The sequence below is a fragment of the Cygnus atratus genome, chromosome 5, assembly GCF_013377495.2.
Source record: "Cygnus atratus isolate AKBS03 ecotype Queensland, Australia chromosome 5, CAtr_DNAZoo_HiC_assembly, whole genome shotgun sequence".
Lineage (NCBI taxonomy): Eukaryota > Metazoa > Chordata > Aves > Anseriformes > Anatidae > Cygnus > Cygnus atratus.
The window spans coordinates 19,551,432-19,577,813 of NC_066366.1; the positions used below are offsets into that span (position 1 = coordinate 19,551,432).

A 26,382-nucleotide genomic window follows, 5' to 3' on the forward strand; every position below is an offset into this window, starting at 1 on the left:
TTCGTAGGTTAACGGCAGCGGGTTGCGGTGCTTGGTTTTGCTGTCACTGAAGGCGAGAATGCTGTTTGCTTCATCAGCTGCACGCTGTGGTATTAATTATGATAGTTTAGTCTGGCCTGTGCTACCACATGAAGTGGCTTTTAGCACCTCACTACGCTCAGAAGGCTGGGAAAGCTAAAAAGAGAACGAGCCCTGCAGCCCCTATCAGGCACCTGCAGTAAAAAAAAAACACCCCATGTGGGTTTTGTTCCACCGTCTGCGGGGCTGCAGCCCGAGCCGAGCAGTGATGCACACAGAGCTCCTTGGGCTCGGAGCAAGGAGAGAGAGCCCCCGACTTGCCCAAACTCCAAAGGTGGCAGTGTCTGCCTGCCCCAGCGGGGCACAAACCAAGGCAGAACACACTTCAGTTCTCCAGCCCTTGGTTTTCCCACAACTGGGCACGTAGCAGCCGGTGCTTAAAGCATTCACTGCCGTGAAGGGGAAAACAGAGACATGAGGTTCAGTTCCTTAAGGGAGAAGTTTGCATTTTAGACCTGTGCAAGACCTCCTCTCACATGTGTTGAGCACCTGCGGCTCCCCCAGGATGGTGCTTAATTCCTCTTGGGAACCAGGAGCTTCCCACAACCCCTGAACAGGCTGAATAATGGGGAGCAGAACTGGGCACAGTGCTCCATTTTTCACCTCTGGCAATGCCCCCCTTATCACATGCTTGCACACATTTGAGAGCATTTTGAAGGGGAAGGAGAGGATATGGCCCAGCAAAACAGACCCACGTAGTACAGCACCTCCAAAACTGTTTAATAAACCTTTAAATGGCAAAGCAAGCGACCTCCCACAGCCAGGTAACTATATTGAGAAAGTTTTTATTAGAAGATATATTTCTGCCAAAATAAATAGTTACATTTTCTTCAGCAAAACATTAGAAAAAGGGAAACAGGAGAAAAAAAAAAAGCATCAACAATTTAATACTGAACTTTTAAAGTGACTGTGAGCACTAAAGACATTGCTATGTAAATAACATCACTTGCATATACTATTGCTGGTCAAGTTGCTGCTCTGACATGAGTAATTTCCATAGGATTTCCACGTGCATTGTGTGCTTAAGGGTCTTCTCCAACTCTACAACAGCAGAATCCCAGGACACATTTAGCTCAAAATTCTGCTTTAAGATGCTGTTCCCCAGAGCAAGAGAAAGCCCCTTAATTAAAATGTGTTTATTACTAAGTTACATTTCTTGTCTTCTGCTTGGAACTACAGGTTCCCCCTCCCTTTGCAGGAGGGCTGAGGTGGATCCACACAGGAGGGTGGATGCAGTTATAGTGGAGCTCCCCACGGATTGGGAACAACACCCCGTGGAGGGGCAAGGGGAAGGAGGAAAAGGAAAGGGAACAAATACTGCTGCATTCAGAAAGGCAGACACCACAGGGACACAGAGGGCAGGCAGGCCAGAGCCCACTGTAAAGGCACAAGGTGAGTTTGGCACGAACTGACTGGCTGATGTGGCAGCCAGGTGCGATGGTCCATTTTCTCGTCAATTTAAGGGGAAGAGGGAAACAGCTTGAGAGAACTGCTGGCAAGACCCCTTGACTTTGGCAACCCACCACCTCCACCAGGTATTTAGCAGAAATGAAGCCCTAGGGAAAGCAGACACACACACAGGGAGTTGCAGATATTTCTCCCCCAACCACTTTGGCAGAAGTGAGAGCTCTTCTCTCAAGGGAAGGAGTGAAAGTTTGGAAAATGGATTACTAGATTAATTTTAAGAAAATGGACAAAAGAAGTAGGGGATATGTAAGTACTTGGGGGCAGACAGCACAATTCTTTTATTCTCGTGGTCTGAGTGCTGCAGGTACACAGTCCGCCCCAGGAAGTCACGAGAAACCAACTTCTAGGTCCTACAGACTGTGGTCAGAAATATTTCGTCTTACCTCTTGAAAAGTCAGTTTGCAAAACTATTAAGAGTAGGTCAGACAGCAAACCAAGCCCAACATACCACACATGCGTGGTGGCTTACAGAGCATGCCATAGATACACACTGTTGTGCACAACATCAAACAACTACAGTGTTGTATAGGTTAGGGACTGGTTAGATGCACGAGAGGTTCACTGTTAGCCTTGTTAAAATCAGCAAGTAGTAACCGTGTCACAGGAAGGAGAAAAAGAAAGTGGATTCCTGAATGCACAGACCCTTTATGCAAACCAGTGGAAACTGCAAGAGTTGGGACTCTTGCAGAGTTCAAGTGAATGTTACACGGATTTCAGATGTGGGCTGCAAGATTAACTTGGTCAAGGAACCTGACCTCTCAAATACCACGTACAGGAGGACACAGGCCCTGGCCACCACCTGCTGGGCTTCCCTGCCACACATTCTGCTGAAGGACTGACTGCTGCAGATGATTGCCTTGTTCAGAGGAACTTGATGAGTGCAGGTTAATCAGCATCTGCTCACCTGAAGATAACACATGCCATGAGGTATACAAAGAACAAATGCTTGAATAATTCAAGTTAGCAATATCGCAATAAACACCTCTGGGTCCAATACAGAGTCTAGCAAGAGGTTTCCAGCTATTTCAAAGCGGGACCTGATCTAGACAAGGCAGCACTGGATAACAAAATGCTAATCTTCAAAAGCAGCCACGGCCCTTTTTCTACATCAGCTAGCTAGAAGACTTTTCCTAACTTCTTCATCCTTAGCAATCTGCAGCAGTGAGCAGCAAGAATTTCAAGCAAATGCTTGAAACTTCTCTTAAGGAAGAGGATGGTAGTAAGGGGTATTTATTTTTGACAGATCTGCCTTTCCTTTATCAGAGCTTAAATCTCTAAAGCCAACAAGCTATTGCACAACAGCCACTGCATCACTTGGTGAATACAGGCAAAAAGAGGGTTAATACAGAGTGGTGCTTTCCCAAGTATCCGTTCACACCCTGCAAATTACCATAGGGAAAGCAGGAGTTTCCTCCCTGAAGAATTAGACCTTTACAATTAAAACCAGGCTTTGGTTTGTGGTTAAAGTCAACAGTGCATACGAGCTTCTCTTTGAGAGGTTAATATAATAAAAGTAATGCCAGATGAAATTCTGGCCTTTTACGAGCCACAGCAGGTAGTCCATTGAAAGGCATGGACCAGAACCAACAAGCCTCCTGGATCAGAGTGCTAGAAGACAGGGCCACCCGCTGAGTTGGTTCTGATATGCAAGAGGAAAGCTGAGGAGATCCAGGGAACAAGGGTGCCAAGCTGCTATTTCTTAGCACACGCTACTGCCAAGAGAATTTGGTTCACAGTTTAGTGGTTTACATAATCATACAGTGGTTTTACCAGTCCAGGAAGAAGGGATAAGAAAAATAAAAATAGTTGCATCATTTTCTCCACCCATATGTTAACACAAACCAAGCAGAGCCAAGAGGGCAGCAGCTTCTAGACACAAGATTTTCTCATCTGGCTTTGCCCCTCAACAGACGTTTTGCTTCTGGATGAAATACTTTTAATTTCACACCACTAAACATCTATGTGTTCTTGCCAATTGCTCTGTGTACATTAGGAACAAGAGACAGGCATTCAGCAAACTAAGAAGGTAGTCCAGAGCAGTAGAAGAAAAGAAGCCCCCACAGCAAACTACAAAATAAACCCCTTTTCTTTATGCCAATTCTAAAATTTATCCTTCTCTCACAAACTGACAGTAGTTTGTTGCTGGTTCACCTCCACTACAGTTATGTCCATCTGGCAGTCAGCTTTTCCCACAAGCTTTAGGAAATTACAAGACTGATTTGCTTTGTAACCCAACACTCCCATTTTGGTTTCAGAATCCTATTTTTTTTCTCTCTCCCCCATAGTGACTCCCCTGTTCCCCAGTTGCCTTAACTACATGAAGCTTAAGAATAAATCTGACTAAGTGCAGGCCTGTTTCACGAGCTATGCAGGCCCTTGTGTTACATAGGTAGGTTACATCCAGGAAGGACAGTGGGGTGACATTCTAAGTCACAAATTTGTCTTTGCACTGGCGTCTTGCGGGCAGTCGGTCAGCACCACAGCTGCCCAGTCTATTTATTGTCTCCCAGCTTGCAATGGCCACTGCGGGAGAGCCCTGATGCTTATCAGCCTCTGCCACAAACACTCAAACCCGCACCCAGTGCACAGTTGTGCTGGTAGGAGACAGCACCCACCACCTCACCCACGCTTCTCAGGAAGATGTGATCGAGTAGATTCACTACTTTCTCCAGCTATTAGTAGTGTTTCTGAGGATATTTTCCCTTTTCACATCCAAGGGGGAAATGAGAGCGTTATAAATGACTACTCCGCACACAGGCTATGTATCAGTTTCAGACACCCTGCCCTGCTCCCCAGGAAAGAGAACCTAAGTTTGCTTTGGCCAGTTGCATACTGTTTGTGCTAGGAGAGGTAGAAGACGCCTCGTGCAGCAAGACACTGCAGAAAAAGCTACCGGGAGCTGGTTTTGTGTCATAGTGCAAGGACTTAGGTTGAAGTACATGCAGTCCCCACAGGAAGCCATATCTCACCCTGGGAAGAGCAGAGAACATTTCTGCACAGCAAGTCACTATTAGACCGTCACTGAGAAGGCAGAATCGTGCAAGGCAGAGTCTTGCCCTGCAGCACATCCACTAGCTCTGGTCTTTTAAGGGACAAGACAAGTGCAGCCAGTTCCAAGAGGGCTGAACATGCACCAACGCTCCTGACTTCACTTCTGCTTCTTGCGCTCCTGCTATTGCCAGCTGCATAGCCTGTGAGCCACAATGCAAGACAGGCAAACTGCAAGGCTGATGTAACTGCAAGCCTACATCCTTCTCACCCCAAATCCTCAGAGTCAAGCCCCAGCTTGGCAGGAGATCCCTTACGTGGCACCCACTTGGAATTTCCTTCAGTTGTATGGTCCCTTAAGGGGCGAAGCCCAATCCCTGTCAAAGGTGGCCACTTACCCAACACTTGCTGCAACACTCCACCACAAACCTCTCAAAGATAACATGACCCGCACCATCTCACCTTCCTACAAACACTTCACACTCCTTCCCCAGTGTCAGCTGCTAAACTAATCCTGAAACAGTCAGACTGAGCTTTTCCAGCATGATCCCACACTAATTCCATTCACAGTGACAGGAATGGGGCCTCAAACTCCATAAAGAAAAAATCTCAGTCTAGATTACTTGTTTCAAATAAGCTCAGTGACATTTAATACTTCAAGTTCAAGCTGCAAAAGTTCTATCAGGATGAAAATCATATAGGGAGAGTAAATGATAATATGAATCAGGGTGAATACACAAGTTTCCTACATTTCTGCAGTCCCAGTGCAGTCTGCAGCAGGGCCAGCTCTGGCTTCCAGCGGGGATGCAGTTAAGGGACAGAAGAAAGGATCTGGCTTCAGCAAATAATAAAGTCAAGAGGAGATCTGGAAGCCCTAAGAAAAACTGTTTTGGCAAGAGGCTACCTCATCTTCCAGTAGCACAAAGAGATAAGGTATGTCAGACAAGTCAAGAAAAGCAGACCAATATGCTCTAAAAATCCAAAGGAAACTCAAAGCTATGTGAACTTGAGAGCGTCATCTACATCCTGATTATTTGGCGGTAAAAAGCCAACGGCAATTCAAAGTGCATTATTTGGGATAGCCCAGCTGGGTCAGCATCAGCATGGCCACGGGCAATGGCCAGGCCTCAGCACAAGTCTGGAGCAAGGAATCAGCCTCTGCATCCTTGAACAGAGATTCCCTTGCCTGGCCCAGGGGGCAACAAATGGCTACAGTCAATTCCACCAGTCTCCATCCCGGGGAAATCCCCTTTGCAGCATATTCATGAGCACAGGGCAGCCTGCTGCCAAGGGATGAGACTGGTCCCACCCTACATGTGCTTCCCTTCCCACCCACCCCCATCCCCGCAGGGCAGCAGGCTCAGAAGAGTGGCAGGCACTCTTTCGCACAGTCTAGAGGTGGAAATTTTATCTGAAATCCTTCCCGAGGGAAGAGGGAGGCCTGCATGTCCACGTTGATGCAGAGCAAGCCCAGCATGAGCTGGCGCTGGTACTCCTCCCACTTCAGCATGACGTCGGACAGGGAACGGTTGCTTCTCATCCACATCGGCATTGCTTCGCCACAAGCAGGTGCTGAAGAAACTGGCAGACTCTGGGGCCCTCCAAGCTCAAGGTGATAGTAAAGCCTGAAAGACAGAACGCAGAGAATCAGGATGTGGGATGACTTGAGCAGGTCACCAGAGCAGAGCTCCAGAACTGCAGAGCTGTTTCGGTTCTGCCACTGACTGGCTGCAGTTGTAGCCCCCCTGCTCACATCTCCTGTTTATACAGACCATGAGCTCTCGTGGAAAGAATCACCTCCTCATACCATCACCTGAATCACAGCTAGGACCCTCTGCCCACAACTGTAATACAGTTTCCTATTCTCATCCCCCAAAAAAAGAAAAAAAAGAAGTAATTTGAACTCAAGAACCCCCATGAAGGAACTTTCAGGGAACCTTGGGCTGGCAAATGCCGTGCAGACAAGCACCTATCTTCTACAAAGGGAGAGTGGAATAAGCTAGCATATCATTCTAGTTAGACCTCCATCTTTTAACCTATTGCAATAATAACAGCTTCAACACAGGGGCTGCCCTGTAATGGGAAGAAGTAAGCCACATGCTGCATCTATCCAACAGTTAAAGAAACCAAGAGACCGCGGAGCAGATTTGTGTTTGAAGTGTTTTGAAGGCAGTAAATCCTTCTGGTTAATCTTAGCTGCTCTGCTCCAATGGAGAAGATGCCACCTTTCAGAAGGTGGAAAGGGAAACGGTGCTCCTCCAAAACAGGGCTGTGGAGAAAGCAGCCATACCTGGCTGAAAGATGACTGCCCAGCTTTTTCTTGGCTTTCTTCACAAGATAGTTGCAGATTTCAGTCATCTGCTCCCTCATCCATCTAATATCCTCAGGGATATCTGGAAGCCATTCCAGCAACCTGGGAAGAGACAGGAGACAAACCTAAGTTGAGCTTGCACAAAGGATAGGACAGAAAGAAACAGTATTGCCTCCTATGAACGGTTACTGATTTTTAGTGACAACTGCAACACAAGCCATTTACACAACCATTCAGAGAATAAAGGGGGAGAAGCTGTGAAGGATGAGAACAGCCCAGGACTTACTCTTTAAGTTTTGAATCTGCTCTTTCTGTATTTTCCATCCATTTTCAGATTTGGAAAATGTTTTTCTCCCAAGCCTTCCTATCACAATCTCCTTCCAGAAACTTTTTATAGAGTACTTTGTACTAAGAACAGGTCTGATGGACTTGCCTTCCCAGCTGTGTAAGTTTAGGGCTGAAAGCGACTGGAACTACTCTCCCTCCAGCGGGGAGACACCTCTCATGAGATTCCCACAAACAGCTGGCTGCACGGGGAAGAAAACCGCCAGAGGAAACAGCTGAAGGCATACCTGACAGTGAAAGAGACTGCAGACTCCAGGGGCAGCATGTAGGGGACCATCATTGCTGTGGCCACACGTACGGGCAGCATGTTGGTGATACCAGTCAGGAGACCTCTTCTCTCCGCACAGGCCTCCATAAGAGCTGAAGACAGAAGAGAACACGACTGAACCCCTGCAGTGGGACTATCCCTTTCCTTGCCATATCCCATAAGTTACCCGGCCTCTCTCTCCACCTCCCGCTCCTTAAGGAAGTCTCGCTCAGGATAGCGATTCTCCGAGCACAGCAACTTTTAATTTTATTAGGTTACCAAAGGAACAAGGATCAAGATCCTGTCCTTGTGCTACCATGCAGAAGTGTCAAATGAGAATCCTCTCCCAATTCAGCCTCCACACCTTTATCTAAGGGGTTCCAACTACAACTAAGCACCCGTGTGGACCAGTTCAATCCCTGGGCACAGCAAAACAACCACCACAAGCAATACCCTGCATCCAAGCGATCCTCTGACATGAATCAGGCAGTACAGGAAGATTGACAGGGCTTTCTTCCTTTGTACCATACCTTGGTTCAATCTGGGAGGCAAGTGTTCAAAGATGTGGTCTTCAACAACAGCAAGAGCTGTATTTTCCTCTGACTGGTCCTCAGCTTCTGTTTCTTCCTCTTTCTTCTCTCCTGGGGGAGCTTCTATGGCAAGGAGAGGACGTGCAGGACTCGGACGATGAAGGAGACCTGAGAAGAGAAGTCATATCATAAGGATGATACAAATTAGCTGCCCTTTCTTGCGTGGCCCTTAAAATGTTAGTCCTCACTTCACTCGCCACCTAGACAGACATCACATCGAGCCTCTTTAGCTTGTATCTGTTGTAATGCTTACCACAGTGAGTTAAGAACCGGCTGCTTTAAGCCCATCTTCTCTTTCCCCACCAGAAATTCTAACGTTTCACCTCCACATACTGCAGGGTGCTGTTTCACAGGGTTTTGTTGCTATATACTCTGCCAGTAACCAATTTCAATTCCCCTCCTGCAGCTTAATCCAGAGCCTCATGACTGCTCTTATCCCATAAGGTATGCTGCCACAAAGCAAACCGTGCTCGGTCTGCTGGAAATCGACACTAGGTGGCATCAAACACGCACCCAGACTGCAACAAGAGGTCAAGGAGATAAGGAAGTCTGGGGTTTGCGTATCAGAAGGTCTAAGAGCAGTGCCAAACTGCCAGGCTCCAGAGACTGCTGAGAGCATGCCTGCACTCCGCACTGCTCTGCTTCCTTACACATACCCTGGCTGCACACAAAAGGGTGTAGGGTATCTGCTGAAGCTCCAAACAGCACTGGTGCCCAACAACTTTGCTGTAGCGCTGAGCACACACCATAGTTTCAACTGCATTGCACTGAAAAGGTGTCCACTCCAACTCTGCTTCCTGCAGTGCTAAAATATACTTACAGGTGGAAATCCTGTATGCTGGTATCCGAGGCACGCACCTTGATCAGTTCTACCCTCACACATTTTATACACGCAGTAACTGGCCTCAAAGCCACGCCACCAAGCCTGGCACAGAAGCAGGTCAGTGCACCCCACAAACGCTCAGTGCACCCCACAAACACTCAGCGCCTTACCATTCTTCTTCAGGAAGTGCAGCGCATCCCGATAGCCCTGCTTGCACATATCCCGCAGCACCTGTGGGCAGAGGCAGGCAAGAGCAAGTCATTTGGAGACTGCCTGGCTGAGCAGAGCAAGCACTCAGCTCAGTGCTGACTTCAGAGAATTCTGGCTTTGAGCAGAAGAGAGGTAACGTGGAAGCTTTGGATATGGGAATCACGGGATAACTCAGGTTGGAAGGGACAGCTGGAATCCTACCCAAGTACAGGCTTAGAGCCGCAGCTACTTCATTTCCCCCTCTAGAGCCGACGCTGCTGTGGGCAGCCTTCTGGGAGTCACTCTGATAAGCAGCCCAAAATACTTCCCTGCAGATGCCAGGAAGGGCCACTGTGTTCACAGATAAAGCCAGCTAAGACTAGGAACGGGGCAGCAGAAAACTTGTCCAAGCGATTCAGGACACGGATGCATGTTTATTATGCTCAAATGCCAGGGCTAAGGTTGTATTTGCTCAGAAGCAGAAACATGCAAAGCTGTCTGCAGTGCCACCTGCTCCAGTGGCACTTTTTAGGAGAGACAGTCACTGGCTTCAGGCTGGCAGCTCCAGCGTGACCTTAAAAAACATCACGAGCACATTGGTTCCGAGGGATGATACGTCCTTGTTTAGAAGCGAGCCTGGCTTCCTGGCAAATGCCACACAGCCATGTGGGAATACTTTCCAAGCAACTGCTAGCACCTGAGTTCCAAATCTTACAGTATCAAAAGAAAACCCAGCCACCTACACGACCTTGTGCAGATGCTCAAGGTTTGCCAGCTCGCTGGGTTGCTAAATGTCAAGGTGAAAAAACAGACGAGCAAGAGAGACAAAACTAAGCGTCTGCAATCCTCCTCCTGCTCCTGAAGAGCAGAGGACAGCCAGCATCTATCCGCTGTCCCCAAGTTTGGGCACTGCCAGGAATCTCACCTGTGGCTCCGGAGGAAACAGGGCCTTCGAGAGGCGGTAGAGGTTGCGAAGGTTGAACTGGATGCTTGTATTGGTTACTCTCAGCTCATGCATGTTGGTGGAACTGTCCCGAGGACAGATGTCACTCTCCCCTGAGAACGGAGACACCGTGATTGTGTTCTTCAGCTCATATCGGGGCAAGTTGTCTGAAATCCCTCCATCAACGTATCTCTGAAATAAAGAGAAATGGATCACTCTTCACTCTTGTAATTGATCAAGCGGCTTCACGTAGATACTCTGCCCCCCTATTCACATCTGTGCCAACAACTTCAGGCAAGAATGGGCAACAGCCACCAGTGCCAGAGGAGTTGAAAGCAACAACAGCACAGCTGTGTTATTCATAACCTCCGTTTGCTATGTGCCTTTCTTCCTAGCATTGAGTGCTTTGGTCACAAGAGTTCAAGGAGAAAGGCAAAATTCACTTGTGTGACTGCTGACGTATCTGCTGTGGGGTTTCAGTGCCATCCAGTATGACACACCAACAACCACCTGCAATGCCAATTAGCGCTGGCCTAAGCTGTCACACTGCCATCAGACTTTTCTTTACTCGTCTTTAAAATGAATAGCTCAGACACAGGTCCCCACTGTCAACAAGTTGGTTAACTAAGAATGAAAGCAGCTGATTTGTTTCTAGCAGGGTAACAGAGCAGCAATCCCAACACATCTGGAACCTGTTAGCTTTGGCGTGATAGAGCATAAGGGACTTGGGTTTTGCTCCCAACAGGCACCCTCTTATCAGAGAACATTCTGTACGTATGTACTATAAACACAGTGGCATTCCCCCTGCGGGAAGGACGACCAGCCACAGCTAGAGAAGACAGACAGACGCCCCCTGCAAGGGAAGACCACGCCACGCAGAGTGGCAGAGGACAGAGCAGAGCAGGCAGCATAGTGCCAGACACCTGCTTTGTTTAAAGAAGATTCAGATCTGAGTGTTTTGGCCACTTAGCTAAGACACAGCTAGTTTGTGGTAAGGACACAGAAACCTGCGTTTCCCTGAGGGTGGCAGCATGAGTTAGTGTACTGTTAGAAAGAAGCCTACAACAAAGGCTGGCAAAGCAAAGCCTGCATGGAAATCAAGGAAAAAAACATGCAGACCCTGCTTTCTGGTCCATCGCCCCCCATGCAATGCAGTTTACAGCTTCTCACTCAAGATCAGCTGCCACTTCTTTGGATTGACCCAAACCTCCAGCCAGCCTAAGGCTGACCACTGTCCAACCTCTCGCCAAGCCCCGAGCAGCATCAGGACCACAGGCTGGGGCCTCGAGCTCCGACTTAAGGTGTTAAATCCTCCCCAGTCCAGGGACCCCTTTTAAGGGTTCACCTCACTCACGTGCCATAGACAGCTCACAGCTGGAAGACGTATTAACAGGTCAGTTACCAACCCGTTCATTTCTTGGTATTTGAGAATTCATTTTTCTCTCCCTCCCACCCATTTATTTCATCATCCCTCCACAAGGCTGCTGGAGCTCAGAGAAGTAAACACAGGAAAAAGATGAGGAAGGCAGGATTTGGATAAGGACATTATACCTTTCACAATCACACTGCCTTGAAAACTGGTCCTCATGATTTGAGTTGGCCTGTCAGTATGTCCTGTGGCAAATACAGTCATCACAGGTATGCCAGGAATCACGCAGTCCTGTTTCAAAGCCTTTCCTAAGCTCATACCCAAGCTACTGTAGCCTCTCCCTTCACCATACGCCCTTTCAGAGTCAGAAGGGATCCTTATTTTCTGGGCAAGAGGTAAAAACTGATTTCCTCACACACATACTCCCGCTGCCACCGCCTTTCCCCACGAGGAAACTCGACATGAGAAGTCAGGCAGCTGCAAATTCCAAAAACCCTGGTGTTGGACACTGGTTTGGAGTTTTGTGATTTTGTCTGAGCCAGGCTCACCTCGGTTAGCACCAAGGAGGTCTCATGCAAGAGCCGCTGCTACATTCCCACCAGCTGTGGGGCAAAACCCCAGCCCGTGGTTGCTGAGCACATGCCAAACCAGTACTGATTCTGTCACTTTGAAGGGCTGGACGTTGAACGTTTCCTCTAGATCATTTCCCTGCCCAACATGCTTGCACAACACAAAAACAGCCTGTTTGGATATTACGCAGGAGCAGAACCGACCTCGCTTTCAGGACACTGGTAGCAGTGGGAGCAGATTTGATGCCCTGTCAGACAGAAGCACCTCGGTCAGGTCACTTGTGCGAAAACCAAGGCACGCAGATGTTAATAGCAGCTCTTCCTTTCGGCTGTTTAGCTTACAAACATTTAGTGTGCACTAAATGCCTGTTAGTGGGTGCATTAACCTGCGCAGCACAAGGGCAGTCCAAGCTCAGCCGAGACCCTCAGCCATGACTTCTATATCCAGAGATGCTCCAGCTCTGCACAGCTTTCAGGTGCTTTCACTTTTAACGTGAACGTACAAAAAGGGAGAAACTGCTCTGGACGTTCTTGGACAGGAAGCTAAAGGGAGCTCCTGCAGGCAGCAGAACATTATTCTCATAGGAAGGACAGGAAGAACGTCATGGCAAGGAGGCCAGCACCACTTGTTAAAGCTCTGCGAAGAGTGTCAGGCACGCGGAAGAGGGACTACAATCACGATTTCTACCCTATACCCAAGTTCTTTCCACATGCACACAGGGCTGGAGCCTCGGTGCTGGAAAGGGTTGTAACAAGGAGCCAGGGGAACCATCTGCTAAGTCAACCAGCACTTGCCCAGATTGCCGTATATTTCTATCCCGTTAAACCATCAAGCCTTTGGGACATTTTAGCCAACTGCAGCACTGGAAAAGAAGACATATCCACTGCTGAAGTTGTCTACCTGGGAACTTCTCATGCTTCTTCACAATAGTTCCTGCTAGCAGACGGGCAACAGGACTACCAAAACTGAGTATGGCATTTCTGCCTTCTTATTCATCAGTACATGATTTAATGAAGAAATATCTTAAGAGCCTTACCACTCCACGCAAGGTTGGAGGTATCAGCCCACAGTAGACAGGGATGAAGGTGCTGCAAACACAGGCCTGGGGAAGAAAGAGATCCAGCACGTAAGAATCACGTCAAAGCCTACTGAGTTAGTCTGAGAACTGTACTGGCACATGCTGAGAATTAAACTACGTTACAAAGGACATTGGGAGTCCAAGGCAAAACAAACCAGCTTGCAGTTCTTGCCCAGCCCTCTGCAAGAAGTTTCCAGTCACCTGGATGAGCTCCTCCTTGGAATGGAAGTCCGACAGTATGACGTTTTCTCCATCAGACACCCGCGTGAGGGAAATACCCAAACGTCCCGCTGCGACCTCGTGCCCATTCTCCGGCACGGTCTTGGACAGGCAGATCCGAATGATCTTCACCAAGTTGAAAGATGGGTGGAGCGGCCCCAAGAACCTCTTCCGCGCTTCTTTTGACACTCGAATAATGCTGGCACCAGCCTCACCTGCAACGATAGAAAGAAAAATGCCCTGTGAAACGCTAGCAAAACCAGCCTTCTTCACAAAACAAGGCGTAGAAAAACCTCTCGCAGAGCTTTACTCAGAGGTTTCTCCCTACGTGCCGATATAGCTCGAGATGCGTGGCTATTACAGGCACTGTGGGAGAGTCACGGAAGCTTGCTGCATTGGCACTCATTCCCACACTGTAAACAGCCACCCTCGTCTTACATACGTTGTATAAAGTCAGCGAAGATCACATGCATCTTGGTAAGGCCTCACACTTTCTCAGGAGGCCCGGCTTGACTGGCCTGTGAAGGACTGGTGAAAAGACACTGACAGAAAATAGGTGTTTTCTTTCTTTCTTTCTTTTTTTTATGATAGACATTTGCCCATAAGCAAAAGCACCAGAAAACAGGAATCTCACTGCTTTCCAGCTGATCATCACAGCTCTGCTGGTAGCATCACTCACGTCTCAGGTAGCAAAACAGACGCTATGGACAGGGGTGGACTTCGAGCCCCTTGGTGAGGCTTTGGTGTCCATCCCGCCCGTGTCCAACTCCAGAGCACTAAACCAGGCCCCGATGGCAAGGATTCCCAAAAGCACGCCTGCTTTACACTTTCACACAGTGACCCAGCTGGGTTTGGAGGGGAGAAGACATCCCATCAGCACAAAAGGGACATCTGCACGTCTGCTAAGCCCAGTATCTCACGGTCACTAGGAGCCCAGCCTGGCAAGAGCATCAGGGCTCCGTGGTGGGAAAGGAGGGAAGAGAGAAAACAAAACAAAACCATCACGCCAAGCCAAACGCTCCGTGCCCAGCACGCTGCCCTTTGCACACCCTGACTGCTGCTTCCACATGCAGCCCGAGCCGTGGTGAGACACGGGGCAGTGACTCCTCTGAGCACCAGTCGCTGCAATCCCAGAGACACAGGGAATACACGGGTGAGGAAAGTATCCGGGCAAGAATTAAAGGAACTGGGGGAAACAGCCACGCTTTCACTAATTAAATCTTCTCCCCAAGCTGCAGTTTGGTTTTTGGGCGAAGATGAAAGCTGCTGCCAGTTCCAGCCAACTTGAAATCCCTCTGGTTTGCTCCCTGTCCCTCTCAGCCCTGTGACTGCAGAAAGGAGGCAGCCGAGTTAGGCTCAGGTTAACAGAGAGATAAGAGAGACACCACCCTCAGCGCACTGCGGGTGTTGACACATCCCATTCTTTTGCAATACACGTGTGCCAGCAACATGTTTTCCACTAAGGCAGCCTGTTAACGCGATTGTGTGCGCAGGAAAGCCAGCGACACCAGCAGCTCAAGCGAGCACCAAATGAGACCCCTGACCACGACCAGAGGCTCTGAGGTCAGGATTTGGGTACTGTGAGGTAGCAACTTAGCGGAAGATCCAAGTTCCCCTCTCCGAAGCAATTTTTAGCCCTATAATCCCAGTCTTCTGCTCTTTCCTAAAGCAATGTTTAGCAGCCTAATTCTGATCTTACTTACTCAATTAGCAGTAAGCCACTGAGCCCAGCCTGTTCCAGATAGTAGCTGCACGGTTCAACATCCTTCCCAACACGAAGGACAACAGCCAGAAATGACAACTCATTAGCACTCCATGCCTAAGACACCTTTGTGCCTAACGAGAAGAAGAAATACACACAAAGAACCTGCAGCAGAGCCCAAAACTGGATGGATCCCACTCCAGCACCTTGGCCACACGAGCCCTGGAAGCCCCGCTGCATGGAGCGCGTCACAGAGCTGCTGGCCTTGCTGAAACCCCAATAATAAATAGGGTGGGTGCAGAGCCTGAGCCACGGGGACACCCCGCTCGCAGGGCCATGCTGGGGAGGGCGGCTCAGGGATGGTGCTTAGAGAAGCTCGCCTTCAGACTTGGCACCTCAGTGTGCAGAGATGCGACAGCGATACTGGGAACAACTGCAATTATATGGAGCTTATGACTAACGTGAGCAAAAAATCTGAGCTGGGAGTTGCTTAGGGAAAACAAAACAAAGCCCCAAATATGCCAGGAAACAGACTGTCTCAGCGTCTGAGGAGGGACTTCAGCTCCAGCTGCTTCTCTGTCGTCGTTACCCAGCCAAGCAGGACAGGGGGACATGGGAGAACTGGGGACAAAATAAGAATTATTGATAATTAGCAATTGCATTTTTTGATTTTTTTTTTAAGTTGTTTTTTTCATTGTTTGTTTTTTTAAATGCGTGCATATAAACAGATTGTGCAAAAGCAGCTTCTCAGGTATTTCAGTTTGAGGGCACCTCTGATCTTGTTGGACTTGTTGGCTCGCTTGCACCGAAACCGAGTGCAGAGGAGCTCCGTGGGACGAGGAAGGCACAGGGCGATCTGCAGCACCACCGGCTTTCCTGGAAATCAGGCCAGCTGAGGGTTCAGCCAAAGCAGTCAGGTTTACGCAGCTAGATCCATGACAGATGGCAAGCCCTCCTGGAAATAAGTTTGGGAGGAGAAAGGAGAGGTGAGAGAGTGAACAGAATTTGAGCTGGTTTTTCCTGGAACAGCTTTTCTGGTAGTAACGGGATTAAAGGAGTCTGCCAGAGGGAGCAGCTGAATGAGAGAGGTGGTAGAGAGAAAAATCCTGCAGGAGTCAGCCACAAACTGTCTGCCCCTGCTGGGGTAATCCTGTGCCAACTCCAGTCCACAGAAAAGCTTGTTTTTTGATGGATCTGATGATTCAGAGCACAGGGTCACGGGGAAAACCACGACGTTTATTTTCCTCTCTTGGGGTACATCACAAGGAGCACTGCCAACCTCCCATAGCTGGTATCAGCTCTTTTCCCACCAACCAATTTATCCAACGCTTCTCCCCGTACAGACTGAACTAAACCAGTATCCCTCTAAAAAAACACAACCTGGATCAATGAGAAATATTTCACGTGGCACAAGGGAGGCCAGCTGGGCCACCTCTGGCCCGGGATCCCACTGCAGCAGCCACAAGGGGCAAGGGACGGCTGCCCAGGGGAAGAGCCCTGTAGGCAGCTGCAGGATCCCAGCTCATTTTTAAGCTACGCCAAGCCAGCTTTACATGAGCTTATCGTCCTGGTGAGACTGGTTTCCTTAAAGAATTAGCTCTCGCTCCCATCGGTTGTGCTCAACACACCTGCTGGGGGAGGACAAGCAGCCCCGGGCCTCTCCTGACCTCTGTCTTTTGCACCAAGGGCACCTCGGCGCTCGCCTGTTGCCCACGCTGGTAACCATCCTGCAGGCAGCACGAGGACGGCTGACCCACGAAGTATTTCAAGTGGAAAAAAAGAGCTTAAGACAGGCACAAAAATAGGAGCAGCGCAGGCCGAAGAGGGAGGGGGCATGCTGGACATTCCAGCCGGCAGCTCCTGTGACACCACGGCTCCCCCTGGAAGAGCTCCACGTCGGCACAAAGATCACCCCCTGCGCCAGGGACGTTCCTGCTCCCTGGGTGGTAAACAGGATGCGGGCTTCGGGGAAGGCACCCAGCCGGCGACGGGGGACAGAGGACAGCACGGACAGCGGCAGGATGGACGCAGGGACAGCTCTGAAAGGAAGACAACCGGCAGAAAGAAGCGCAGGTGCTTTTGACATCCCTCCAGCACCATCTGCTCAGAGCGAGGTTCGTGGGGTAGACGCTCCCTGCAAGAGCCCCCAGCTGGGATCTTTGCATTTTGCTCCCAGAGCTGAGCATCAGCGGAGCTCTCGTGTTTCCCGTTGGTAGGTCCCTGTTCAGACCCAAATTCAGGAATCGGAAGGAATTTACCGGTGTTACCTCCCTCAAGGCAGTCTGGCTGCCTGTCTGCTGCTGCTTCAGCTGGTGCGGTGCCTTGGGGAAGTGAAAAGCCAGCCCCTCGTGACGAGCACAGGTTTCAGGAGAGCTGCCTCACGGCCCTCCCGAGCACAGATCCCCAGGCTGCTCCAGCTCCGCGCGCACAGCTCCTGCGCCTGCCCCCGCGCTGAGAACAAGCGACGCGCGCGCTTTTCCTGCCCGGCCTCTCCCCGGCGAGGGTACAGCCCTAATCACGGCCCAGTCCCGTCACCAGCCTAAAAACACTGAGCTGTAAACAAGGGACATCGAAAGAGAAGTCCGCAGGCTGACAGCTAGAGAATAATTAACCGAGAGCGCTTTATTGGACATCTCCTCAGCGCCCATTCGCTCGCCAGGAGGAGCGGCAGATAGCAGCGTGCAGGTGATCCAGGGACGCCTCCAGTCCTTGGGGGCGCCGACCTCAGCCCAGGAAAGATCCCCGCCGCCTGGCTGGGCTCCTGCTCCTCCTCCCGTGCTCATGCTGAAGCAGCCTGGTTTCCACCCCTTGCCCCAAGGGAACGGGAACCTGACCCAGGGTGTCCTCATCCCATCAGCGAGGCTGGAGGGATGTCAAAGGGGGCCCGAGGGATAGATTAATGCCAGCAGGAAATAAAGCGAGAACAGCGACTTGTGATCTGCCCCGTAAAACACTTCCAGGTGATGTGCAATCCAAAGCTAGTGACGGACCCTTCATTTCAGCGTGAAATCCTAAAACCGTCGGGGGGAAGGAACCTCTGCCATGCATGGCCAAATTTGTATAAATGCCACTATTTAACACACACAAGAATCCTTCTTAAATGCTCGGGGCTGGGAGAAGGCGGCCAGCACCAGAACCCCCAACGGCACCGGTCCTTTTCCCATCTGTGCGCATCGTCCTGTAAGCTGGTAACACAGAAACACGTACCAGAACAGGTTGTTCTTTGCGACTTCCCTCATTTTTGTTGTTGTGAGGAGCATTTATGTGATTTATAAGTTTCCACTCACTCCTTCTCTCCTGCTATTTTGTCATCAGATAACAAGGAGCAGCTCGGCTGCCTCAGCTCCAGAGAACAGCCAGGAAGGAAGCTGTTTCTTTTTTGTGACGCAGAGGTAGCAAAAAAATCAGAGTAACTCCTCAGGCCCCTTTCAGGCTGGCAAATAACCCCTCTTCTCACCTCGCAGGTGGGGCGAGTGGAGACCCCGAAAGAGACAGCTTTTCCAGCAGGGCCAGCTCTTGCGGCCAGAGGCAGCTGCTGCAGGAAGGGCTCGTCCCACACCACCTTCCGGCCCAGGTTCTCGGAGCTCGGCGTCGCAGAGCCCAGATGCAGCCCGCAGCAGGACGGCGCCGTGAATCCCCATCGCCTGCAGCTGCTTCAGAGCCCCAGGCCTCCCTCTTCGTAACGTGCCAGTCCCCAGGACGTTTGAGGTAGGTTACTTCGTTTAGGGCGCAAGCGAAAAGGCTTTGGGAGAGCGGGCACAAGAGCTGCCAGCCGTGGCCATGCCTCGGCTGAACCTTTGCACCGGCATTAGGGAAGTGCTGGCACAGCAAAGCCTCAGCAGGCAGCTGATGCCCGCCAAGCCAGTGCCCACTTCGTTCGCGCAGGCAGGACCGGAGCGCTTGCTCTCGCGACACAAACCAGACAAGAGCGCGGCTCCCGCTGGGGAGCGATCAATAGGAAGGCTCAGCCCAGGCAGGCAGCCAGGATTCTTGTCTGGCACAATCACTGCCGTCACCGCCAGCCTAATTTTTCCCCCCTGTAATTCCCCAATACAAGGATTAACGTTGCATTTCTGCTCACTGCCTTAGAGAGAAGTGACGCTCGGGTCCCTGCTGCTTGCCCTGAGCCAGCGCAATGCTGGGCTTTACTTTTATTTTTTTAAAAAGCAAGTACCCAGCAGGAGAAAGCTAGCGGAGAAGAGAGAGAACGGGCAGGAGAAAGATGGACCGAAGAACAGCTGCATGACTGTGAAGTTGCCTTTCTCCTCTGCCCTGCACGTAGGCAGGAAGGGAACCACATCCCGCTCTTGCCTTGTTCATCCAGGCGACAACCACTAACCCAAGGCCTCCTGGGGTCGTTATTCCCAACAGGACTTGGTGCACAAGGAGCACCCGCACGCACGACATTGCACGCTCCTTACTCGCTCGTCAGGGCCAGTTTGCAGGATGGCAACTCACACCCAGCAAACGAGGGCAGCTCCCACCTCACCGTGGAGGTGCCACCAGGGGTGAGACGCTCTGGAAGAGAAGAGATCCGTGCTACAGGACAGGAGAGAAAAGCCTTGGCTTTTCCTGCTCACCAGCACGAGGCTGGTCCCCGTGTAAACCTGCATACAGCTTTCAGTGGGGTTTTTTTTCGGTCTAGCCCCTGCTGCCAGTTCCGTGCTCACCAGAGACGTGGCTGACCGTCACCCAGGAAGGGCGGCCTGTCTCCCTTCCCCGTGCCCTTCCTCACTGTACACTCGTGCTGCTACTAGAGCACCGTCTTGCCCTGGCAGGGAATGAGAGGAATAGCTCTGAAGTCCACCCCTGGCCCTGAGCCTGCATCGTGCCCCGCTCCTGACGTCCGTGCTGCGAGCAACTGCTCCGTCCCACGCCAAGCACCTCCCCTGCTCGCTGTGCCCGCTTTGCCCTTCCGTCGCATTCGGACGCGTTCGGTGTCACCTCACCCTGCCGAGCGGCTCCCCACCAGCCCCAGCACGAGCAGAGCAGGTTCCCTCCGAGCCAGGGGGACGAGAGGCGCTGCAAAGCGCTGCCCAGGAGGGAGGCACGGGCACTTTGTGCTAGGAGGGATCTCAGTCTGATCGAAGTTACTGAGGAAGCGATTTGGGGCAGAGGGCATTCCTCGGGAGCCACGACACAGGAATATCCGGAGGCTGCCGTTACCTTTCTTCCACAGACAGCTGCAGCAGCCCCCAGGCACTGCTCCTGGGCATCAGGACTCGGAAGCAGCCACGCGAGCACGACAGGAGCTGCTCCCTGCAAGGCGGAGGGTGCAGGAGCAGGGAGGGCAGCAAGAGGTGCAGCAACATCCCCCTGACGCTCTCACACACCCGAGCTTTTCTACATTTTTAAGTATGGCGAGGAGCTAAACGGCTGGTTTGGTCCCTTAAAGCTTTTAGCAGTCCCACGACTTAACACGGCTGGCTGGATACACGGAGACATCTCCTGTGCTGGCAGCCTGCTCTGGGACAGGGCTCTAACTTTCTCCGTGCCTGACATAACCTGAGCCCACACCCTGTGCATGATGCGCTGGAAGAGCTTTCTCACCAGGCCCAGCCCTGAATCAGCAACATTCAAACAAGGCAGCAAGAGCAGCTCTTGTGATTTACATATGCGAAGCACTCCTTGACTTATTTACACCCCCAGCCGCCACCTCCCCTGTCTCAGGACGGAGAAGGAGACAACCCATGGGAGTGGCAGCACAGAGCCGCTGCCAGATCCGACGTGAAAGCAGCGCTCAGTCCTTTAAACCCTTGGCTTCCAAACCCAGCATCCATCCTGAGCCTGCGTCCTAGCAAGAGGAAGAGGAAGGTTTGTTCTCGGAGGAAATACTCCGACCACAGCACAGCCACGAGCCGCTCCAGTCGCTTGATGAAGCTTGGCGGGGGTTTTGCAGGCAGAAGGCACCAACGCAGACCCGGCCCTTAGTGGCGCCACGAAGCATCGCGGTCTCAGGCGTGGGCAAGCACCAGAGGGCAGCACAAAGCCCTGTGTCCCGGCAGGATTATCAGCTGCAAAGCCCCTGCATGAAGTAGGTTCGTCCATTCCCGGCTCCAGAAAGAAGGAGCGCCAACCGAAATGCCATTTCTCTACCCCTCGCATGGCCGTCTTCAAGCACAGAACACGTCGAGCGTAGCAGAGTTAAGACGGATTTATCTCCAGCCACGTTGGGGAACGTTTCACCCACATTCAGCGCACGCAGCCCTTCTCCCACTGAGGAGGTGAGATCCACAGATCTCTTCCCACAGCCGCCCGAGGCGGCACCACGTGCACTTCCCTCCAGCAGACCCCACGATTCACGCTTTGGCCGACATAAACGGGCAGTGCTCTGAGGACTCCACAGAAACTAAGCTGATTTATTTCCCCTCAATCTGGGATTTGGCACTAGACTCCACACACGCAGAGAAAATAACCTGTGATCAGGCTTTAAGCCTCTGCACGCACCTAAACTCCAGCAGCCCATCATTAACAACATCTCTGCCGTTCATGGAGAGGGGTTTCCATTTCTAAAGGCAAAAGAAGGGGTTACGCCTCCCGCCCCCCTCCGCTGCCCAGTGGAAAGAGAACCCCCAGTTCTGCTCCTGGGGGTCATACGGTGACAGGCAGCGAGCAAACCTGACTCAAGTAACGATTACTGCATCGTGTGCCAAGGCTGGGACAGAGGCCTGGCTAGATACTAAGGGGAGAAAAAAAAATCAATGTATGTTTGTAATCAACCCAGGAAAAACTTCCCAAGAACCCCCCAAGCAACGGGGCTCTGGCTAGCAGAGGTACGGCCTCCTTGCTGCCTTCTCAGTGCTAGAAGCATCCCCTCACCCTTTTTGCTGACGCTGCGATGGCTGATCCATGCTTTAGGAGATCAGGATTCAGGAGATCCACGCTTCCGGAGAGCTGCTGACTCCCACAGGTGGGGGCAGCCCCCTCCTCTGTGTTTAGGATGAAGGCACCCAACGCTGGCTGTGTTTTGGCATTGCTGGTGGCTGCCTTGCCGTGCCACATGAGCTGCTTGTACTCGTCCAGGCCCGGCAACCTCAGGATTTATTCGTCCAGGTGAGCTCCAGGATCCAAGGCACGCGTAAGGCGGAGGCTGCAAAGCCAGCACAAAGTTCTCGCCTGCTTGGTGCACAAAGGTGCATTTCCTAGCGGGCCAGGCTCCAACAGCCCCGAGAGCCAACAAAGAAGCCCATTTCGCAGAAAACCCTCTGGAGAAGAGGTGATTCATGCTCCAACACCGTAGCATGCACGATCAAGCACCTTGTAAACACACAAGTGCACCTCAATATCCACACATGTGACTAATGGAAAAATAGCAATGTTTTTTCATGCCAACAAGCAGAAGAACCTCAAAGCTGGAGACAGCACTTCAAACACGGGTCAACACCCCAGCTGCAGCCCTGGAGAACACATCCAAGATCCCTACAACCTGTAGTAAAGCGCTTAACAAGAAGAAAAAAGCTGGAGGAGGCATATTAAGTGGGATCTTAGGCTCCGAAGTCCAGGAAAGGTTCTGTTTTCTCTGGTCAGTGCCTCAAAGGATCAAAACCAAAGAAAACCCAAAGGAAAAGTTTCTTCCACTCCTGCCCAGGAACTGCTTCTCTGCACAGCAGAGTCACAGAGGTCACAACCAAGTACAGATGCAGGCAGGCGCTAGCCTTATCTACACTCAGCCCAATAAGCAAGGCTGCAGCAGGAGTCCCCTCTGCTTGCCATCCACCCGGAGATGGCGTTCAGTGTTCCAGGGCGATGGACAGGGCAGCAGAGAGCACAGGGCATGGTTGCCATGAGCCTCAAAGCTCACGGGCTGCTATGAAGAGAAACTAGCTGCACAAACACATCCTCAGGATCGCCCAGCAGCCTGCACTAGGATGAACTGCTCGGCCAGCACAGGCTGCAGCTGTACCTCTTCTTCCCCGTGAGCTCATCCCAACCCCTGGACCTCGGCCTGCACTGTCAGGGTGGTTTACGACAGGGACAAAGTGCAGCAATACCGTGCCCCAGCTGGGCACCCCATCTGCTTTTACTTTCACGAGTCAGCTCTGCCGCCTTTCTGCTGTTTTTTTTTCTACCCAAGACATATGCAAGCCACATGGAGAGCTAGAAAAAAAAATAAAATGCCCCAGAGCACTCAAATTTGAGACATAATCTGAGCACCCAAGATCCAAGCCTTTGCTGGCTTGAAACAACATCTTTTGCCCTCTTTCAGGAGGGGGCTGTTAATGCTGCCCAGAAGGTGGCCCCGTACTCAGTCCCCTTTATCCTCCCTCCCCTTACTCCTCACAGGGACGAGAAGAATAATTCTAATCCCGACTCACAGAAAGCTCTGTACCAGGCTGGGTGTTGCCCTCTGGGAGGCTGTGGATGCTCCGGACATATAAATAGCAAAAACAAGGCAGACAAGATAAGAGACTTGCTCAACACCGCACTGGTGTCTGAGCCAGGCGAAGGATTCGGGCACTGCTGTCAGCCTGTCCCACGTCGGTGCCACACCTCTGACAGCAACCCGGGGCCCTCCCAGTTAGGAGGCTAATTGTGCAGTCACCTCTTCAACACAAGCAACAGCAAGCGAAGCAACCAAATCCCTGGCAGCAAACAGACCCCTGCAGGAGAAGGGATTCGAAGAGGTCTATTCCCTCGTCCCTGAGGAAAGCCGGCACTGTGGCAGAAATCCCAGGCTGAGCTTTGAGCAGCTGGTGAGAGCTCCCCATCCAGCTCCAGAAGCAGCGGCTCCACTCCATCGGTCGTTCCTGCAAACACCACGCTAAGGAGGGGGAAAGTTCAAACCTAACCACACAGATAACTTTTGCTGCATGAAGGCTACATCACAAAACCCTACCTGTCCCCAAAGAACAGGGAGTGCCCTGAAAGATCAAGGCGAGAGGATTTCAAGCAGTAAACAGCTCTGGTTTCACTTTGCTCCAGGACAGGCTCGTCTATTTGTTTCAGAAACAGCCTTTCCACCGATGAATTATTTGAGACTGAAGTGATGCACCTGATCCCCTCGCATCACATCCCTCATTTCACATTTAAGGCGCTTGTCTGTATTTGCTGTTCTCAAAATAAAAACTTCCAAGGGCAACAAGCTCTGCTGGGTTTGTTGGCTTCCCCACCCCCCATACGCAAACCAGCTGAACTTGACAGCCAGCAGCTTTTTTATGCTGCCAGGCGAGCACAACAACACGAGGCACCATACACCTTCAGCTGTTTGTTCCCCATTTGTACCAGAAGCATGAAGAACCTACATTGTGTGCCCACTTTAAAGAAATAATAAAAAAAATATTCTATAACTGAAGAACGTAGATAACATTTAGGCAAACTGAAGGTCTAGCTCATACAGAGGACAAGAAAATTCCCCAGTGCCTCGCGGTCCCAGGAATAGCCCTTTTCCAAAAATAACAGCGCTAAGAATAAAGCGAGGTCTCCTAGAGCCTTGGGGATGCTGTGCTTGGAGACGTTCGGCTCTAACCCACACACACACGCTGCACGGCGGCTCCGGCTGCTTCGCTTCCTGCTCACGGCGCCCAAAAGCCCGCACCCATGCAGCGAGAGGTCGATGTCTCTCTTCACCCCACGCCTCATCAGGCCAGCCTCTCGCACAGCCGACCCCAAAAAGAGATCTCCCCTTACACCAGGGGGTCAACATGGGACCGCTCGGCTGCTTTCCTACCGCCAGGAGCCTTCTCCAAGGCGCCCTCGGCAGCCACCTGCTCTGCGGGGCAGCACCCACCTCCTTCCTCCCAGGGGGCCCATTTCGGAGGGGCGTTTTTACCCCTTTGGCCTCCACCTGACGGGTGCAGAGAGCTGACGGCACAAGTGGCGAGGCAAAACCCCTTAAAAACAAAGCACCACGCGTGCTTTGAAGGAGCCAGCAGGAAGGCAGGGTGCTATTTCCATCCCTGCTGGTGGCGTATGACAGAAATGACAATAAAAAAACCATAATAACGACAACGGGGAAGGAAGGGAAGGCTGAAGGGTCAGCCAGCTGGCCTCACCAGGGCAGCTGGTGCACCTCAGGCAGCCCTCGCACCCATGGGTGCCCCACAATGGCCCCGAGGACCCTCCAGCGACCCAAAGACACCCCCAAATACATCCCCAACGACCCCAAAGACCCCCCCAAGAGCCTCCCCCCGGGCCTCCCTTACCGAGGCAGGCGCCGCTGACAAGGGCGGTGGCGGTGAGCGCCCCGGCGGAGGCACCGTAGACCTTCCTGGCGTTGGCGACGAGGAAGGGGGCATGCTCCTGGAGGCAGCTGGCCACGCCGATGTGGTAGACCCCCAAGAAGCCGCAGCCGGCGAAGGAGATATTCCAGGTGGAGTCCGTGGGGAACATGGCCTCCGCGCCGGGAGGGTGCGGGGGGGACCCGCTCACAGCCCCACCGCCGCCGAGGGGCGGGCCGGGGAAGCGAGAGGCTGGAGATGAGGAAACGATGAAAGGTTACCGGGACCCACCGAGTTGCCACTGGGCTACCGGGGGCCGCCGTCGCGGTTTTATGGGGCGCCCCTTCCCGGCGGCCCTCCCCCGGGCCGCTGAGGGGCCGGGCTGAGGGGCGGTGCTGCCGCCTGCCCTCAGCGGGCAGCGATGGGAGGGCAAGCGGCGGCTCCTCCTTCCAACCCTTCCTCCGGTGAACCCCTCTTTGGCCCGGGGACAGCGTGAAGTGTCTCCTGGTGAGCCGTGGCACACGTCCCGGAGCCTCCCCCCCTCCTTTGGTTCGCCCGTGGAGATGGGGGGCCCAGGGTTTAGCGCCCCAACCTCGGTGCCTCACCAGAGGCGTTGGGTCTTGGAGGTCTCTGCTCCCAGCTGGTGGGATGTCACACTAATACAATACTTTGCTTTCCTAGAGCAAGATACAGGCAATATGTGCGAGAGGACGGGAAAACGTTGAGCTTTTCTCTTCACAGAGAGCTCAGGAACCAGAGGGAGGCTTCCACAGCACAAGAACAGAGCAAAACAGTCCTAACAGTTTCCTGAGCCTGTCTCTAAACTCACCAAAACACAGTCGCTTACCTTTCACCAAGGTGACTGCAAGTTTTATTAGTGCTTCCAAACAAGCCTGTGTTATGTCAGCTCACAGCAGGGCTGCAGGCCAGTGCTGTCAGATCAGCATAGACCTCAGAAGGTGGAATGACCCTCTTGTCCTAGGTAAGACAGACTTTAGTCATTCAATTCATTAGATAAGTGAACGTTTACAGGGACATCAGAAGGTTCAGCATGGCAAGAGAAGCAGCTGCTCAGCTCTAGGTAAGGAAACTATTACCAGGAGGGAGGCTTGGAGGTACAAAGAGCATAAATAATTTCTTAATAGCACCAATATAGGGTAAAGACATTTTCTACCAAGAGAAGGACCTCATTCAGGGTTATACCTGTCCTTAAGAGCTCTCAGACTAAGCCTTCCTCCCCACAGGAGTTTCATTAATTATGTTAGTGAAATTCATCAAGGTAGCCCCGTTCCTCTTTCTTCCACTG

General features: G+C 51.7%; 1 protein-coding gene across 1 annotated transcript; it reads right to left on the reverse strand.

The window, feature by feature from the left end:
- Positions 1–778: 778 nt before the first annotated feature.
- On the reverse strand, positions 779–25,470 carry PNPLA2 (patatin like phospholipase domain containing 2). Its single transcript, XM_035552168.2, has 9 exons — positions 25,062–25,470; positions 13,200–13,432; positions 12,957–13,022; positions 9,964–10,173; positions 9,020–9,080; positions 7,967–8,134; positions 7,417–7,549; positions 6,824–6,946; positions 779–6,158 (listed from the first exon to the last, which is right to left on the reverse strand). Exons 1-9 carry the CDS (start codon positions 25,246–25,248, stop codon positions 5,894–5,896), a joined length of 1,446 nt encoding a protein of 481 aa, XP_035408061.1. The 5' UTR covers positions 25,249–25,470; the 3' UTR covers positions 779–5,893.
- Positions 25,471–26,382: the final 912 nt, after the last annotated feature.